We start from the raw sequence: 19,418 nt of genomic DNA, 5'->3' as shown, positions 1-19,418 counted from the left end.
ATCAATAATCGAAACAAGCACTTTGTTCAAAACAAGCCCTTTCTCATCACACTCACTTGGAAATAAATCTCTGGTTTTTGGTCTGTTACTCAAGCCCTGAATAATGGAGACCGTGGAACTCTGAATTCATTTCAGCTTCCTTCTGGCACCTAATTAAAGGAGTGGCACAACTCTTATGGCTTTGGCAGCTTCCCTCTCATGCAGTGCCATTGCTAGGAGATGGTCCAACAGAAAGGGGGAAAATCGGTTGCTTCGAAACTCAGCATGATTATCTAAAACAAACTCTCACCCTTGGAACACAGAACTCAGTTTCTTATTGACTCAACTAATGACACTAGACTCGACAATAAATTCTATAAAATCATGAACCATGTCTAACTTTCATCACTGTATCCCAGCACCTAACTGGCATACAAGAGGCATTTACTAAATGTAGATACATGAATGACTGAATGAATGAATGAATGAATGGGTGATTTATGACTGGGGTCTGCTCTCTTCCTTAAAATTCTGCTGGCCATTTTACAGCATCCTTAGTACTAACACTGTGGAGGAAGAAGTGTGTCATAAGGTCACATTTCATTGTCATACATTCCATTACTAAAAGTGCAATAATAGGCATAGGATGTGTCCCAGGAAGCAGCTTTTCTCATCATTATGGCTTAATAATTAGCAATTATTCAGCACCTAATCCTCCCAAGGTAAGAAATGCCACCCATAGCTAAGGCTCAGAAAAGCCAGGTAAATTTTTCAAGGTCACGAAGTTAATAAATGACAGAACCCGTATTAACACCTGATTCTATGGGGCCCTGAAGTCCAGGCTCTTCCTAGGTGGGAACAATCATCTTGTCATCTCACCAATCCAGCCTGAGAATGACGATGGCTTGCACACTAATCATCTCCCTTAATCATCATCATAAACCTAGGAAGTGAGTTGGCATATTATACCATGTTTCAGATGACAAAACAAAGGAACAGAGAGGTTAAGCAGCTTGCCCAAGGTCACAGAGCTCCCAAAAGAGCCAAAATAGAATGAAAAGCTAGAAAGTATTTGACTAGAAATCTATCAACTTCATCATAAGGGACTGCATTAATGATACACAGTCAGCATCACTTCCGAAATGATTCACAACTACGATGAGAAAAAACAAGCTTTGAGAAAAAAGCTTGCTTTCCTGAGTTGCTGCCTAGGCATTTTACAGTATGATAACCCTGCTCACACCCAGAGTCCGGACATTTTGCTGAGGACTCGCATTCAGGACGCCCGCCCTAAGTTCCCTCTTTGCTTTTCCCCAGGCACCTTTTAAAATAACAACTTAGAGTTAAGCCAACAAAAAGTTCCAGACCTCTGCCCCAACCACCTTATAAGTAATAGGTGTTTGTTACCTTACTTTCTGTCTCCCACTCTTGAGCTCCTGGCCTGGGACGGAGGGCTGCCCCTCCCCAAACTCACTGTTCCCCCTTGCTTCTGGGATCTGTAAGTAACAAATCCTAGACTCCACTTCTTTTGTATGAGCGTATTAAAACCGAGTCTTCAATCAATACGACCATGGGTTTCACCTCCCCAAAGTGGACGCTGGACGCTGAGGGAGGTACCTATCCCCACAGTGGGGAGCTTGGGTCTCCTCATTCAGCATGTTTTTAGTTTGATATAACAGCTCTGGCTTCCTAACAGAACTTTGTCAAAAGACAAAGTGGCCATACTTTACACTAACATATATAATTATTCAGTTGATCCAACCAGCTGCCTTAACACCCCTTTACAAAACAAAGACAAATAGGCTCCCACATGGTAAAAAAAAAAAAAATCCCTACTGGCAAGGCAGAAGACAAAAGTGCAAATTAACAAACAGATAAAATATATGTTCTCTCCTCCTATCCTTCTCCCTGGACAAACAGACCTGTATAACAATCTGGAATGCCTGATTCAAACTGAGGCTTCTCCAACTCCAGCAAGTTTGGTACTAGAACATGGCAACGCAGAAAGAGCCACCCCTCCCCATGTGTACACGTGAAATCCACCCAATCCCACACCCAATCTCCTCTCACTGCCTCCCATTCTCGCAAAGAGCTGTTCCTTGGCCAACCCTTGGGCCTAGGAGTGCACACAGCAGTGGGACAAGCCACCCCCAGGAGGAGGAATTGGGGGAACACTACATAAAGGCAGGCAGGCTACGGAGTGGGCTTGAGTCATCTGGGCTGGGAAGTCCAGGGTCTACAAAGGCCCCATTGAGCCTTGCCTGATTGACAAGGGGTGAGACCAGAGGAGGAGCAAAGTGAGCTCCCCCCTAAAACACAGGACACAAAGCATGGGCTTCTCTTGCCAAGGTCTAAGGGGGGGCACTGATCAGCTCACACACAAGCTTTCAATAGAAACTTATCATAAATCTCTCCAAATGCATCCCCTCTCCCTACCCTTCCCTAGAACCAAGACCTGGCCATCTATCAAAGTCAATTCATTCACTCCTCTTCCAGTCATCAAAGCATTTACAGTTTGTCGTTTCCAAATGTAGCTGTTAATGGCATGATATTTTCTGGGTGTTTTAAATCCTGTCAATTGGACTGATTTTGTTTCTCTAAAGCAGTGATTCTCAACCAGCAGCTACTTTGCCCCCTGGGAGCTATATCTGGGGACATATATGGTTGTTTCATTCTGTGGATGGTCACTGGACAAAGGCCATGGGTGTTGCTGAATACTCTACAATGTACAGGACAACGCTCCACAACAAAGAATTATCCAGCCCAGGATGTCAGTGGTGCTGAGGTGAGGAAACTCTGTTCTAGAGTAGGAACTCTCTGAGAGGATGCCGTTTACTCCTTCAGTCCCCAGACAGCCAAGCAGAGTGCTGGACCTCGATAAATCCTTGCTGGCTGACTAGCTAACTGGTCCCACTCCATTCTAAAACGTGCAGTCACGCAGTAACTCAACAAAAATGAGTGTGCCAGGAACCACAGCTCAGCTCCGGGGATGCAAATATGAATGAGTCGGCATGAAAGGCAGACAAGTAAACCGGTACTTTTAACACAGCTTGAGAAATGCACCTGTCATTACCAGCTATTTCTATATTTACCTGTTTATTATGTCTCCCCTCGTTAGCCTATAAATTTCAAGAAAGTAAGGGTTTTGTTAAGTTCACTGTTATGGTTCCAGCCCCTTTTACGATAATAGTGGTAGATACAGTAGTAGATATTTTGGATCAATGAAAAAATGAAATAATATGCACAAGGCTTTTTTTTTTTTTTTTTTCCCTGAAGGAAGAGATTCTAACACATCCTGGGGAGGAAGGAAGGAAAGCTGCCTTGAGGAAAGCTAATGCGGATTAAGCACTAATTACACTTGGCCCTCGGTGTCCGTGAGGGAATGGTTGCAGGACTCCACCCCATCTCCCCACCCTCCCACCCCGCACAGACACCAAAATTCCCGGATGCTCAAGTCCCTTATATAAAATGGCTAGTATAGGATGCCCTCCATATCCGTGGGTTCTGCCTCCGAGGAGTCAACCAGCTGCGGATCTCGAATTTCCATCCTAGGCTAGTTGAATCCGCGGATGCGGAAACCACAGATTCGGAGGGCCGACTCTATGTGCCAGAAACGGTTCTCAGCATTTTCAACGTATTACCTATTCTAATGCTCACAACACTCCTAGAAGAAGCCACATTTTACATACGAGGATATGAAGTCTGATTTTCTCCAGAACACAACAAATAGTGGTAGTAGGGTTTGAGGACAGCTAACTTTGGAACCTTTGTTCTTAACCACTGCAACTGCACTGTGGAGAGATGAGCAAGGATTGACCCCGTGAAGGGCGGGCCCTGTGGCCTTGAAGGAAAAGCATTCGGGCAGAGGGAATGGCGCAAGCAGAGCCAACACAGCCTGGCTTATTTCAGGGACTATTTTCAGGTAACTTATTTCAGGTAACTTTTACCAATACGACTAAAGCATAAGGAGGAACACTGATGAAAGATGATGGTGGAAAAGTAATCATGGCCAGATCATAAGAGACATCAGCAATGCCTCATTTCCCCGAGATGGTCAGGGAATGAGCGTAAGGCTTCGAGTCTAACAGCTGTGGGTGGAAACTCAACCCAATCACTTTGTTAGTGGTTCTCTCTGAACCTCCATTTCCTCAACTGTAAGACAAAGAACATACAAATATCTACTTTATAAAACAGCTATGGGAACAAACGTAACTAATACAAGCACTAAGAACTGGACTTGGTACATGTCATGAGTCCAAGCAATGTTAATGACTTACTTTTTTTACTGCATTATTGCTGGTGGAGTTTTTTCACATGTGTAAATCTGCAGCATAATGGTAGCTTATTTTCGTAAGCGCCACATTAAACCAGCTTTTTCCTAAACTACTTTTACAGTGAATTCCACAAATTCCCCACTTAACAAACATAAAACTTACATCCCATATACACAGATGGCTGCACCGCCCCCCCTCCCCCCCGCACCCAGAGCCCTTCTGCAGCCACCAGGGCAGCTGTGGAAACACCCGAAGCTTCTGGTAACCACAGATTTAAAATAGGGACAGAAAGGAAGCTACATAAAACTAGAACTGCTTAGAGGAGTGTTTTTCGTTCAGAATTTAGAAAGGGAAAGAGAAACAGGACTACTTAGACTGATGGCCCCCAGCCAGTGAACAGACAGGATGCTCACAGCACTCCGGTGTTATCCCCTTTCTCCAGATCCACCAGGAACAGTGATGTACCACCTCTGCTGATGTCGACACATGGCCAGTGCCCTTGGATACTTGACGTCTGTTCATTTCTCATGAGCTGCACCTTAAGCCCATTCAGAGCTTGTGACCTGGCTCCCCCCTGCCTCCCAGTCTGCTTACTGCTGTGCTCGCTGTGGGCGACTTAAGAACTTTCCCACAGGAAGCACACCGGACCCTTGCCCACCTCCCTGTCTTGGCTGTTGCTGTCCTGTCTGCCTGGAACACCCTTTGCACTCCCCTCTCACTACTCCCCCATCTTACCATCCTTCAAGGCTGAGTACAAATGCCACCTCCTCTCCAACTTCCCTCCTTCCCCAGAATCAAGTGCCACGTTCTATGAATCTCCCCAGGCCTCTGTTTGTGGTTCAGTTGTTTAAGGGCCACATATTAAACAGAGGTACGAAGCAAGCATCCTTTTCAATGCTATCTGTACGCTACCATATGATTTTCACTATAAACCTGTAAAAAATGATAACAAACCCCATTTTACAAATGGGGAAGGTGAAGCTCTGAGAGTCGAACTTGCCAATGGTCACACAACTAGAAAGGGAACTCCAACCATGTACTGACAGGTCTCCAATTCCTAAGTTTTTCACTCTGTTGTGCTGCCTCTATTTAACGACCCTATTGCCAGGTGGTTAGTTGATTACATACATATACACTTGTCACAGGGACCTGGGCATAGTCATCTTTGTAAACGCGGATAACAAGGTACCCATACAACGTTCTTAGAAGAATTAAATCCGACAGTACATTTAAAACAGTTAGCATAGTGCCATGCACATAACAAGAGCCTAATAATTCGTTGGTTTTGTTGTTGCTACCATGTCAGGTGCCTTGCACATAAACTGTGAACAGGAGTTTATTTCTGAGGAACAACCAAAATGGGGAAGGACCTGACGGAAGAGACAAATGCCACTTTGGTTTGGCATTTCCTTGTACTACTTGATTACTCAATCAGAAGCAGCAAGAGTTTTATAATAATTTTAAGTTTCTATGATAGGGTGAATTGACTTCTTTATCTTTCTTAGACTATGTGGGTGATAGGGAAACTTCCTATTTAGCAAAACCCTTGCAACTTTGTTACTTTCTTGCTGCCCCCCCCACCCCAAGCAATCTGTCAAAATTCCCCTCTGAGAAGTCAGCACTTCAGTTCTAAGGTTGGAGAAGAAGAAAATCACAAAAGTAAAAGGAAGCACTGACGGCAAAACGGAATCTGAAATTCTGATGCTTATAAACCTAGGGAAACACTTTCTTTTGTCCTCACAGGATTTTACAAGACTTTAAACCATCACATTTCCTTACTCATAGGTTTTTATCAGTCGCGCCCTAGGAGGAGGTAAGCTGTCTCAGGGGAAGCAATCCATGCATCCTGTTTACTGCTATCCCCCAGGGCCTAACTCATACCTGGTACATTGTAGTCACTCATTAAATATGGGTTGACTGACTGGCTGCAATTATTTGTATGTATGTATGTATGAATATACATATATTTATACATATACATACATCATTCCGTGGTTTATGGATAAGTGTGTATACATCCCCACACGTAAGTGCACATTGTACATTTATGTATGTGTGTTTGTATTTGTGAAGAAGATATTTCAGACTGGCAAACACAAATACCTGTTTGCCAAAGTTGTGTCTCCTTAACACAATAAAGGCCTCTGGCTGACCTAATAGCTAACAATCATACTCTGTTACCCACATACTAACAATCTAGATGTTAAAAAACAATTAAGCATGCAGAGTAAAAAAAAATTTTTGACTTAACAAACCATGATACTTTGACTATCTTTTAAAATCCTCAACAAACCATGATACTTTGACTATCTTTTAAAATCCTCGTCCCTGTTCATTAGCTTCAGTGGGGAGGCGTGCGGACGGGCAAATTTGAACCACTAATGATTCGCTGCAAACCTGGCAAGTGAAACATTCCAAATTCCTATGGCCTGGTCAAATGTCCTTATTAAAGTTGTAACATATATTAACTTATCATTTACACTGTCTAACAATTAGAATGACACCACTGACTAGTTATATGTGCCAGACACTTGGCATCAGTTTTTTTATTTAAACTTTGCACCAACCCTACAAGGTAGATGCTATTATCTCTATCTATACATAAGGAAACTCAGACTCAAAGAGATAGAGTAACTTGCCAAAGATCCTCTGCTGTTTCCGTAGTCATGGCACGGTCAGTCTAAAAATTCAGGATTCTCCTCCAAAGCCCAAACTCTTTTCCATGCGCAATGGTGCCACTCACACAGTCTTACGGACACTAACTTTGAGGGGTATGTGTTTAGGCAGTTTGGGGATTTTCATAAGTATTTCTCTGCACGGAGAGACTAGACCAAACGCCAGCCAAGCACACTGAAGATTACCCCCAGGCTACAGACAACAAGAGGCAAGTGTGTCTCAGAAACAACCAGCCTGGGCTTCTCAGAATGTGAAGCATTTTCCACTCAATTATGTCCTCCAAAAGAAATCTATTCTCTAAAAGAGCTTCATTATTGCTCCTCCTATAAAAAAAAAAAATGTACTCTTTCACTGCAAACCAATGGGAAGCTCTTAACTCATTTCCTTACATTACTTGAAATGAAAGTACCTTCTGTCTCTAGAGAAAAGAATGGCTGCACGCTATGCCTTTTGAGTAGAACAATCAATACCATGAAGGTAAGAGAAAATTAGCTCTTATATACTTTTAAGTGGAGTGGGGTTATTTTTAAACTTAATGATAGCAGAATTCTAAACAGAGAGACAGAAGGGACGTCTTCCCTCGCAGTTTAAAGGCGAATTCAGCTGCCTTTCCCTGCAAGGTTTGGCTATTATCTCTTTGACCTTTCCAAGAGCAGGCCTGAGAAAGGGAAGGAAACCATATGTTTTAAAAGTTTGTTTTTTTAATTTACAGATATTTCTGAACATTTGTAACTAACAGTAGTGAAGTTGGCTCTCACTTGGCCATATACGGCTTGGAAAGATCCTATGCAGAGCAAAGGAAAGCACTCCGTACCCCCTCTGCACCTCCAGACCACAACCATCACAGGAAGCGCCAACCGCAGCATCTTCAGCTGAAGGGACTGAAGGTGAAAGGGGCTCCTGACAGCGGGAGAAGCACCAGGGCGCCCCTTCCGCACGATCAGGAAGGCAGAGAAGAAGCGGAAGCAGCTTTGCCTCACCTCCAATCTCACCGCGCAACCCCTGCCAAGAACTCATCTTTAGACCCTTAAACTGAAATTCCCAGAAAAGAAGGGAAACTACAACCTCTGAGTGATGCTCAGAGGTTGATTTCCAACCTGGTTTTGGTTTTATTGTTTGTTTTCTGATTTCAAGTCCCCACCTAAAGTACATCTCCCAGCCTCCAGAAGGCATCCACTGTAAGCCCAGCAGAAGAGCTGGGAGCTTTAGAGCTTTATGTGACCAAAATCCCAGCTCCGACCCTGCAAAGGTACATGACCTTGGGGAAGTAACTTCTCTGAAGATTCAGTTTGTGGTTGGTAAGATGGGGATATTAATGTCTGTTATTAGAAAGTCGGTGAAACTCCAGTAAAAATCACTCAGTCCCCGGCTCTTTAGGAGGGCATCAGTAAGTGCCTTGCGTTTGTTATGGGCATACTGCACAGAGCAGCGGGAGCTAGGCTGGATGTCCATGTTTTCACTGCCCATGACTCCCTCATTAGTGACTTATGTTACCAACCATGCACCAAACCCCAGGAAGACGCCTGGTACCTGCTTCTAGTTCTCTACAGCTTCGACTGTCTGCAGAGCCCGAGATAAATTCTCATTAAGTTCAAGGGACAAAGTTAGCCTAGATTCTTCTTCCCACCGGTTATCGGCAAATCGTTGAATACAACTCAGGCTTGGGAAGAAATGCGTACAGACTTTCCACGGCCAAAGCAGGTGTCTGCACATCTCCCGGGGTAAGGGCTGGGGAAGGGCCCCTGACTAATGTCTCCAGGTTGGGAACGACAAAGAAAGGGAATAGAACAAGAAGGACGGGATGAAAGGGCCTCTGCAAGGCGGTCCTCGCCGGTGACCCTGTCCTCGGCGTCCCGGGAAGAAAGGACACGAGAGCTGGGTGGAGCCGCGAGAGCAGGAGTACCTGAAGACTCTGGCCGCCGTCTGGTTCCTCCTCCACGCCGTGCCTTGTTGCAGCACCCCCTGCACAATCTCCTTCTCGTTGGGCAGTCGGTAGACGGGAAAGATGTAGAGCCAACAGAGGACCACGACGCAGAGGGCACTGGCTCCCACGGGCAGCCGGGTCCGCGGGAACTTCCACGCCAAGACGGCCATGGCCCCTCTGGACGTGTGTCGCCGGGCCCGCCCGCAGGGGCTCATCGCAGCCCCCGGGGCCCAGGGTGGCGGTCGAGGGCCGGAGCCTCAGCACTAGGCTAGGCGCAGGGGCAGCGGAGGATCCCCCCACCGCCGGCCCCCCATGCACACACACCTTTCGCTTTCGTGCTCGCACTCGCACGCACGCTCCTTCGGCGCCCACAGCTTCAAAGGTCGGCGCAAGGATTTTTTCCAATGCAACTTTTTCGAGGATTTCTTTCTAGGGGAAGTGCCCCGGGAGCAAGTCACAAGCTACAGCCATGGTCGCTCCCCCTGAAGGCGGGCGCCGGGGTCTCCGAGAGCGCGGGGAGCGGCGGCGGCGAGTCGCTCCCGCCGGTTCTGCAGCGTTACCGTCGCCCTCGGCGTGGGGCCGGGGAGAGTCTCAGCTCCCTCGCAGACATCTGGTCCGCGGCGCCCCCTTCTGAGCGATGCTCCTGCGCCCTTCGCCGCCTCTCCCCGCCTCCCGCGCTACTGCGCTGCCAGGCCCCCCCCCCCCCCCCGCCACACGCGCTCCCCGCGCCGCGCCAAGTCCTTGGAAATTTCCACGGCGGCCCGGGACCGCTAGCCCGCCCCGGGCTTCTCCGCCTCCCCCGCCAGGACCCCTGCTTCCCACCCCTCCCGGAGAAGAAAAGAACTCGCTTTCATCAGTTAATTCAGCGACGCGCCGCAGCCTTCCGCGGCGCCCGGGACTTCGCAGACAAACGCCCGGGGATTGGTGGAAATCAAGGTCTCCCCTCCCTCCCCCACCCGCGAAATTGCCTCCTTCGACCCGTTCAGATGCGCGACGCTCGGCTGGAGAGCGCGCCCCTCTCTCCCGCCCTGGTCCCCCGGAGACAGAGGCAAACAATACAATAATGATAATAACCCTCCCCTAAAATGTGTATACACAAATCCCTGAGTGTGGCCGAGACTGGCTGAAAGCCTGACCCTCCGACACGCAGCCGGCGCGCCGGGGCTGTCACCCTGCCGCCGTCACCCTCGGTTCTCTCTGACTGGTTGGTTATTAACCCGCAGTGAGGCGCGAGGAGGCCGGCGGAGATTGATTCCTTCCTGGGCCCCCACCCCCATTCCCCGGTCCCGGAGCCGCGGCTCCAGCGACACCCGTGCGCGCGCGCGCTCGCGGGCACACACGCAGACACACACGGGTACACACGCTCGCGGGCCCGCACGCGCGCGCACGAGGAGGTGCGTGCACACCGGGGTCCTCCGCCTCGCCTCCGCCCTGCAGGGAAAGGCACTGCTGCATCCAGATGTGCAGGCAGCTGGTGGCCCAGCAAACAGACCTCGGGACGTGACAATGCCTTGGAGGCGCTGTCGCCTCCTCTGCCTTTTAGATGCAAGGGCCGCTTGTTCTTCGACGTCCTTCTCTCTCCACCGACCAGCTTATCGCAACCCCGACCTTGGAAAAGCGCCACCCGCCTGGACCGGCCGAGCCCAGGGACACACAGTTAGCCATTTCTGCTACCCCGGCGGCCGGCGAATAGCTCGGCTACCTCCTAGCGGTTGCCTAGTCTATTTGCTTAAGCGTCTCGTCAAGCATGATGTGTGCAGGGACAAAGAAATCCAGCAGCCTACTAACCAGGTCGCCTTCATCATCACGAAACCAAAATTTAGGGCCATAACCTCAGTTGCTCAGCCGACCAAGCTGCAGCTCCCTCGGACCTACACTGAGTTTTATGTGGCCTGGTGCATCTTTCTCCACTGAGAGATGGGACTTGAGAAGTTGATGGAAAGTTATTTACCAAAAAAGACCACCAAAGTCTCATTCCTCCCTCTTAGGAGAACGGCCCACTGCCCTCCGGCCTGCAAGCATGCCCCTGGAATCCCTCCTACTTGGGTGAATCAGGGGAGATGAGAAAGCATAAAATCCCAAAGTTACATCCTATACAGTGGAGCTTAATTGAGATTCTTTGAAATAATGATTACCTGCAAAGTAGTCCTGCAAAGTACCCAAACCAACTTCTTCTGTTCTGGGAAGAGGATTGTTAGGGACGGGGGGTGGGGGAGTGGGGGGGGAGGGGTGCAAGAGGCCAGGGAAATCTTTCCCATAGTTGCCAGGCTGTGGATAAATCATCTGCCTCCTTTGTTCCAGTCATTTAAATAGAACACAAACTATCTAATTTCTCTTTTATTCCCCTAGTCCAAGGGGTACTCCTGTCCCAGTCCAAGAGATACAAATAAATAAGACAACAACCAAAAATATTGCAGTTAGGAAGGGTTATATAAATGTTTCCCCATTTAATGTCATAAAAAAATGCAGCAAAGTTGGGCCTTAAACCAAGGGTTTTCTGTGATGCAATGTGCTGTTTTTCCTTCTTCTGAAAACTAAGATTCTCTTACCCTTGTTGACTCCTGCCCTACCCTACAATCCAACTTCATTCCCTGCTTCTCCAGTCAGACCATTGCCCTTCCCCTTCCAAGTCACACAGGCATCACTTTTGTCACTGTGTTTTGTGGTCCACGTTCTTCTTTCATGAGATACCTTTTTTCTCCCTCCATACAAATCCAGCACATGATTCAAGGCCAAACCAAGTGGCTAGGAATTTCTCCCTCCATGTGTTCCCAGACCACCTAAAACATAGGCTTCATAGGTAGGAACTCAGTAAATGTTTCTGGTTTCTGCTTCTATTCCCTTTGACCTCCTGATCTGAATGTCTATCTATAGTATTTGCTGGCTCTGACAGATGATTAAACATTTAGATGTGCAGTGCTGTGTTGCTAGCATTTTTTACATGTAGCTTTGCCTCAGCAACGGGGCAGTAAGATATTTGGTCCCATATGTCAAATGACAAGCCTGTGCTTTTGATCCAATGGAGGACTCCACATGACATGCCTCCATGCCTGGGGGAAGAGCAGGAACAATATTTTATGTTTTTTTCATATTCCTCCAGGTACCGTCTCAGGCTAGAGTACATACGTATTCAACAAACAATTGTTGCTTGGTTGTTTGCTTGAGAATTTGAGCGTCTCAAATTTATTGGGCTGTTGCTCAGGCAGCACTGCTAAGGACATGTATAAACCCCCATGTTTAATGTTTTAAATAAAATATGTTACCTGATATTTAGCTCTCTGGTTTATATGACTTTTAGTAGGTAGTTTAGGTATTGTTTTATAGTTCTGCATCTGAGTACACAAGCAGGGTTTGCTCTATAAATGTCTTTTGCCGGACCAGTCAACATGATGTGCAAAACTACTTGATACCATAAGTAAATTCGATGGGCAGCACTTTTGTGACATCAGAGTTGTGGGGAAAGCTCATCTAAGAGATGAAGCCACCACAGAACTGAAGCTTTGGAAAAGAAAGGAAAAGGAGCCCCTCACACTGAAAAGTTGAGAGAAACCAAGATGCAGGGAGATGATCAGAGTGAATGGGTCACACGCAATTTATAAGCTAGCTAGGATGCTGACAGTGTAGACAGATATTAATAGTCACATAGAAGTTTCTCATTAGAAGACTAAAGAGAATTGTCAATGAGTTGAGATTACAAAATTCAAAAATATCACCCTTTCTTCAGTCTCCTCTCAAGTTCTTGTTGTCAGAATGACTTGAAATTGAGAGGTGAAGGAAAAAACCATGCCCTTTTCACAACCAGTTACAATACTAAAGCAATAGGGTTGTAAAATGAGAAAGACTCTGAATATAGATTATCTGAATAAATGCATTTGCTTATCTCCACTCCCTCTTATGACCCCACTTAAAGGACAGTAAAGGAAAAAAAGAGGCAAAAACTCAAAAGAACAAGAGAAAAGGAAAGCACGCATAAGCAGGCAAGTTATGTCAAAAAGTGCACAAGCAGGTAAGTAACTGAAGAGTGATAACTGATTGATCAGAATGGAGAAACCCCTGGGCCTTCAGGTGATATTGTGTGTTTGTGCGTGTGTGTGTGCGCGCACTCGCACAGGATGGGGGAGTATAAATTGAAGCCAACAAGAATCAAGCTAATTTGCACTATGAAGCTCTCGAAAGGCTCAGAATTTAGAAGTATCTGGTTCCTCTGAAGATGGAGGTGATGGATGAAAGAAAATAAGAGGTTTGTCTGAAAGTCTTTAGAAGGAACAGTGATATCTCTAAGAACAGTGTTATCCTCTAGCCTGGCTTAACATATGAGATTACCTCTCTAGAGAGACTGACCAGCACAAAGGAGAAAACTTACAGATTGTGATATATGCAGGAGGTCTCCATCCAAACAGCCATATCCCTGCGTCACACCCTATGGTGAAGCCCATCAGTGACAAGTTCTACTCACACAGACCCACTGGCCTGTTTGTTAGGCCTCAGTCTTAAATAAGAGTGGGGAGTCAAGGATCCCAGACAGTTGAAGAGTCTTCAACATGAAAGCAAAGAAAAAACAAGCAAACAAAAAATTGCAAAAAAAATAAACCCAGACGGGGAAAGAATAATGCAGAACACATAAGGTATCTTGAATAAAAATTATAATGAGGAGATTGGTTCAACATGGCAGAGTACAAGGATGGGCTCTCACTCCCTCTTACGAGAGCACCGCAGTCACAACTAACTGCTGAACAATCATGGACAGAAAGAAACTGGAGCTCACCACAGAAGATACCCCACATCCAAAGACAAAGCAGAAGCCACAGTGAGATAAACCTACGCACTTATGGTCAGCTAATCTATGACAAAGGAGGCAAGGATATACAATGGAGAAAAGACAGTCTCTTCAGTAAGTGGTGCTGGGAAAACTGGACAGCTACATGTAGAAGAATGAAATTAGAACACTCCTTGACACCATACACAAAAATAAACTCAAAATGGATTAAAGGTCTAAATGTAAGGCCAGACACTATAAAACTCTTAGAGGAAAACATAGGAAGAACAGTCTTTGACATAAATTACAGCAAGACCTTTTTTGATCCACCCCCTAGAGTAATGGAAATAAAAACAAAAATGAACAAATGGGACCTAATGAAACTTCAAAGCTTTTTCACAGCAAAGGAAACCGTAAACAAGACGAAAAGACAACCCTCAGAATGGGAGAAAATATTTGCAAACAAATCAACGGACAAAGGATTAATTTACAAAATATATAAACAGTTCATGCAGCTCAATATTAAAAAAACAAACAACCCAATCCCAAAATGGTCAGAAGACCTAAATAGACATTTCTCCAAAGAAGAAATACAGATTGCCAACAACACATGAAAGGATGCTCAACATCACTAATCATTAGAAAAGTGCAAATAAAAACTACAGTGAGGCATCACCTCACACCAGTCAGAATGGCCGTCAACAAAAAAATCTACAAACAATAAATGTTGGCGAGGTGTGGAGAAAAGGGAACCCTCTTGCACTGTTGGTGGCAATGTAAATTGATACAGCCACTATGGAGAAGAGTATGGAGGTGCCTTAAAAAAACCAAAAATAGAACTACCAAATGACCCAGCAATCCCACTACTGGGTATATACCCTGAGAAAACCATAATTCAAAAAGAGTCATGTACCACAATGTTCATTGCAGCACTGTTTACAATAACCAGGACATGGAAGCAACCTAAGTGTTCAACGACAGATGAATGGAAAAGAAGATGTGGCACATATATACAATGGAATATTACTCAGCCAGAAAAAGAAACGAAATTGAGTTATTTGTAGTGAGGTGGATGGACCTAGAGTCTGTCATACAGAGTGAAGTAAGTCAGAAAGAGAAAAACATATACCATATGCTAACACATATATATGGAATCTAAAAAGAAAAAAAGTTATGAAGAACCTAGGGGCAGGACAGGAATAAAGACGCAGATGCAGAGAATGGACTTGAGGACACAGGGAGGGGCAAGGGTAAGCTGGGACGAAGTGAGAGAGTGGCATGGACTATATATACTACCAAATGTAAAATAGATAGCTAGTGGGAAGGAGCTGCATAGCACAGGGAGATCAGCTCAGTGCTTTGTGACCACCTAGAGGGGTGGGCTAGGGATGGTGGGAGGAGACACAAGAGGGAGGAGATATGGGGATATATGTATACATATAGCTGATTCACTTTATTATAAAGCAGAAACTAACATACCATTGTAAAGCAATTATACTCCAATAAAGATGTTAAAAAAAAATTCTATGTCCAGTCAAAATATGACTCAAACCTGAAGGTAGAATAGACTTTTCAAAAGCAAAGTCTTAAAAACTTTACTCCCGTGCACTTTTTCCTGGGAAAATACTGGAAAGACTCCACTAAAATAAGAAGTTTACCAAGAAAAAATGAATGAAGGATCTAGGAATTCAAGGCCCTCATGCAGGAGAGGGACAAAGGAAATTCCTAAGGAAACAGCTTAGACTCAGATCAAAAGAATAATCAATAACTTCTGATTTTAGCTCAATATTAATTGAAAATTGTAATTCCCATCCTTCCAGAAAAACTGAGCAAGCTGTAAATCAACAACTTTTCTCGCGCCATCAGAGAACTGAGGTCACAAGGTAAACCACCAATCTTGAAACATAGTCCGATCCAGAGCCAGAGCTGAGATCTGTTTATTTGGAGCAGAAGATGTGGAGCCATAAACTGGTAGGAACAGTTCAGAGTAACCTGGAGTCCCACCAGGTTCTCAGGGTGACAAACTGAGAAAGATCCTCTTAGGGCTCTGGTTAGGGTAAAGAAGAGTAATCATTGTAAAATATGCTCAGAAGATCCTGCATAGCAAAGTCCTACTTTCTAAGGAAAAAGACCTTATAATAGCCTTATCCCATCTGGAGGAAGGGCATTTCTCCTATTTTAACCCACAGGTGTCTTCCTGCCTCAATTAATTTGAGAAAATAAAACTATGAAACACCTATGAAGTTCACAGCCCAGGGACACAGGCCTTCTAAATGTCTGAAATTTAACCATAGTATAATGGAACACTTCTCTTCTTACACACATTACCTCCAGGCTAATAAGTTTCCAATGTAATAACAGAGGATTACAGCTGAAAAGTTACAAGATGCATATTCTCTCTGAGGAAAGCACTTAGGAAGCCCAAAGTCAATAGATGAGTCAAAACAAGTGATATTAGAGAAATTTGAAGCCTATGGAAATTTGAAGCTACTATGAGCATTAAACACAGGCAAACACCCAGCCAAATTAACATAAAATTTTACACTAAAGGCCTAATTATCTTTATTTCTATTACTCAATACATGATGTCTGGCTTTCAACAAAAAATTGTAAGACAAGAAAAAAAAACTGTGTGAATTGACAAAGCAAGGATCAGAACCAGACACAGCAAAGAACATATGACCCAAGTGTAGGAATTATCAGACAGAATTTAAAATCACTGTGATTAATATGTTAAAGGCTTTAATGAAAAAGGTAGACAACATGCAAGACCAGATTGCTAATGTAAGAAGAGCAATAGAAACTCTAAATTAAAGAATCAAATGGAAATGCTGGAAAACAGAAACCATAATGAAAATAAAGAATGTATTTGATGAACTCATCAGTACTGCATATGGCTGAGGAGAGAATCAGCAAGCTGGAAAACAGGTCAATAGAAAATTCCCAAGCTAAAATGTGGGGCAGTAAATAGTTAATTCAAAAGGTGTTAACAGAGCTTCCTAGAGGATGGCCAAGACTGAGGAGTAGGAAGACTGAGCTCAGCTCCTCCCATACTCATACCAAATTTACAACTATATACAATATTATATACATATATATTAAAACTATACACAATATTCTATTGATAATAAAGACTAGAAGACTAGCAGAAAAGATCTTCTATAACTAAAGGTATAATGAGGGAACCACGACAAGATGGGTAGAAGGAGTGGACACACAATATAGTCAAGACACATACCCCAGATGGGTGACCCAAAAACAGGAGGATGATTACAATTGCAGAGGTTCTTCCCAAGGAAAGAGGGGCCTAAGCCCCACATCAGGCTCCCTAGCCTGTGGCTCCTGCACTGGGAAGATGAGCCACCAGCACATTTTGCTTTGAAAGTTAGTAGTTCTTACTCCTGGGAGGGGAGACCCAGAGGGCTGTGGGAAATACAGACTCCACTTTTAAAAAGCACACACAAAATCTCACATGGTCCAGGACCCAAGTCAGAAGCAGTCATTTGAAAGGAGCCTGGGTCAGACCCACATGATGATTTTGGAGAGCCTCCCAGAGAGGCAAGAAGATACTGAAGCTCACCCTGGGGTCAAGGACACTGGTGACAGCAATTTTGGGCAGCTTGTTCTACCATGAGAAAAATGTTGCTGTGAACCACCATTTTGGAATCTTCCCTGTAGCTTTTTTCTGCCAAGACATGGTCCCACCCACTGCCCTATTGGCACCAGCACTGAACCTCCTATGGCCAAGCAACTAGGTAGGTGGGGATATAGCCCCACCACCAACAGGCAGACATCACCACCAACAGGCAGACATCAGCCCCAGGATTATGGCAGCCCTGCAGCCTGCCATGTTAGGATCCAGCCCACCTACTAATAGGTCAACACCAGCTCTGGGATACCTTGGGTCCCTCAACCACCCACCTTGGGATCTGACCCCAACCACCAGGAGAGGAACACAAGCTTTGGGATACCCCAGATGCCACATATATATATTTATATATATCATGAGCTTGACCCATCCACCAGCAGGACAAAATTAAATCCAGAACTCCTGACCCCACAGCTACTTACTGCAGAACCTGGCTCCAACCACCAGTGAGCCAGCACTAGCCCTGAGATGCTATAGGGCTCTGCAGCAAGCCACCTTGTGCCCCAGCACCACCCACCAGGGTCCAGCAGCCTCTGCACAAGATGGGACCTGGCAATCAACTGAACCAGAGCCAGCCACACGTATCAGACAGCCCATGGTAGTCAGCCCATGACAAAAGAGGGACACACACACACAGACCACACAGAGAGCACCTCTAGAGCATATACTTTTGATGACCAGAGGGGAGTACACTGCTGGGGTGCATAGGATGTCTCCCACAAAAAACCACTTCTCCAAGGTCAGGAAACATAGCCAACCTACCAGATACATAAAAATAAAAACAGCAAATTAGGCAAAATGAGGCAACAGAGGAATATATTCCAAAACAAGGAACAAGATAAAATCCCAGAAGAGCTACGTGAAGTGGAGATAAGCAATCTACCCAATAAGAGTTCAAGGTAATTATCATAAAGATATTCAAAGAACTCAGAAGAAGATTAGATGAACAGAGTGAGAAGTTAAAAGTTTTTAACAAAGAGTTAGAAAATATAAAGAGGAAACACAAGAGATAAAGAATATAATCACTGAAATATAAAGTACACTAGAAGGAATCAACAGTAGATTAGATGATACAGAGGAATGGATCAACAAACTGGAAGAGAGAGTAGTGGAAATCACTGAAGCTGAACAGAAAAAAGAAATGAGGATGGTTTAGTAGATCTCAAAGACAACATCAAGCAGGCTAACATTCATATTATAGTAGTACCAGAAGGAAAAGATGGGAGAAAGGGGCTGAGAATATATTTGAAGAAGTAGTAACTGAAAATTTCCTTAACCTGGGAAAGCAATATCCAGGTCCAATAAGCACAGAGAGTCCCAAACAGGATCAACCCAAAGAGGACTGCACCAAGACACATTGTAATTAAAATGGCAAAAGTTAAAGATAAGAGAGAATATTAAAAGCAACCAGGTAAAGACAATAAGTTATATACAAAGGAACTCCCATAAGGCTATCAGCGGACTTCTCAGCAGAACCCTGCAGGCAAGAAGGGAGTGGCAGGATATATTGAAAATGATGAAAGGGAAAAGCCTACAGCTAAGAATACTTGGCAAGGCTTTCATTCAGATTTGATGGAGAAATCACAAGTTTTACAGCAGGCAAAAGTTAAAAGAGTTCAGCACCACCAAACCAGCTTTACAAGAAATGTTAAAAGGGACTTCCCTAAGCAAAAAAAAAGAAAAGGCCAAAATTAGAAATATGAAAATTACATGAAGAAAAACTCACTGGTAAAGGCAAATATACAGAAAAGGTAGTAAGTCAACCACCTATATAGCTGGTAGGATGGTCAAAAGACAAAAGTAGTAAAAGCATCTGTACCCACAACAAGTAGTTAAGGAGTACACAAAACAACAGGATGTAAAATATGATGTCAAAAACAGTAAACATGGGTGAGGAAGTAAAAATACAGAATTTTTAAAATGCATTTGAACTTAAAAGATCAAGAACTTAGGGCTTCCCTGGTGGTGCAGTGGTTGAGAGTCCGCCTGCCGATGCAGGGGACACGGGTTTGTGCCCCGGTCTGGGAAGATCCCACATGCCGCGGAGCAGCTGGGCCCGTGAGCCATGGCCTCCGAGCCTCGGCGTCCGGAGCCTGTTGCTCCGCAACGGGAGAGGCCACAACAGTGAGAGGCCCACGTACCGCAAAAAACAAACAAACA

General features: G+C 44.9%; 1 protein-coding gene across 4 annotated transcripts in view; it reads right to left on the bottom strand.

The window, feature by feature from the left end:
- Positions 1-9,555, bottom strand: part of ST8SIA1 (ST8 alpha-N-acetyl-neuraminide alpha-2,8-sialyltransferase 1) — a 149,971-nt gene extending 140,416 nt beyond the window's left edge. For 3 of the 4 annotated variants that reach the window (XM_027129446.1, XM_027129445.1, XM_027129444.1), the window contains exon 1: positions 8,833-9,499. In XM_027129446.1, coding sequence (XP_026985247.1) covers positions 8,833-9,068 — 236 coding nt within the window. In that variant the 5' untranslated portion in view covers positions 9,069-9,499. Of the gene's footprint in view, positions 1-8,832 lie in introns of all 4 variants that reach the window. The other variant, XM_027129442.1, reaches the window with a different exon arrangement.
- Between the last annotated feature and the right edge of the window lie 9,863 nt (positions 9,556-19,418).

This window comes from Aethalodelphis obliquidens, unplaced genomic scaffold (assembly GCF_003676395.1).
Source record: "Aethalodelphis obliquidens isolate GAN/ISIS:26980383/991018 unplaced genomic scaffold, ASM367639v1 scaffold36, whole genome shotgun sequence".
NCBI classification, from domain to species: Eukaryota; Metazoa; Chordata; class Mammalia; order Artiodactyla; family Delphinidae; genus Aethalodelphis; species Aethalodelphis obliquidens.
Note: the sequence above shows the minus strand (reverse complement) of the source record. Positions and strands in the feature narration are given on the sequence as shown.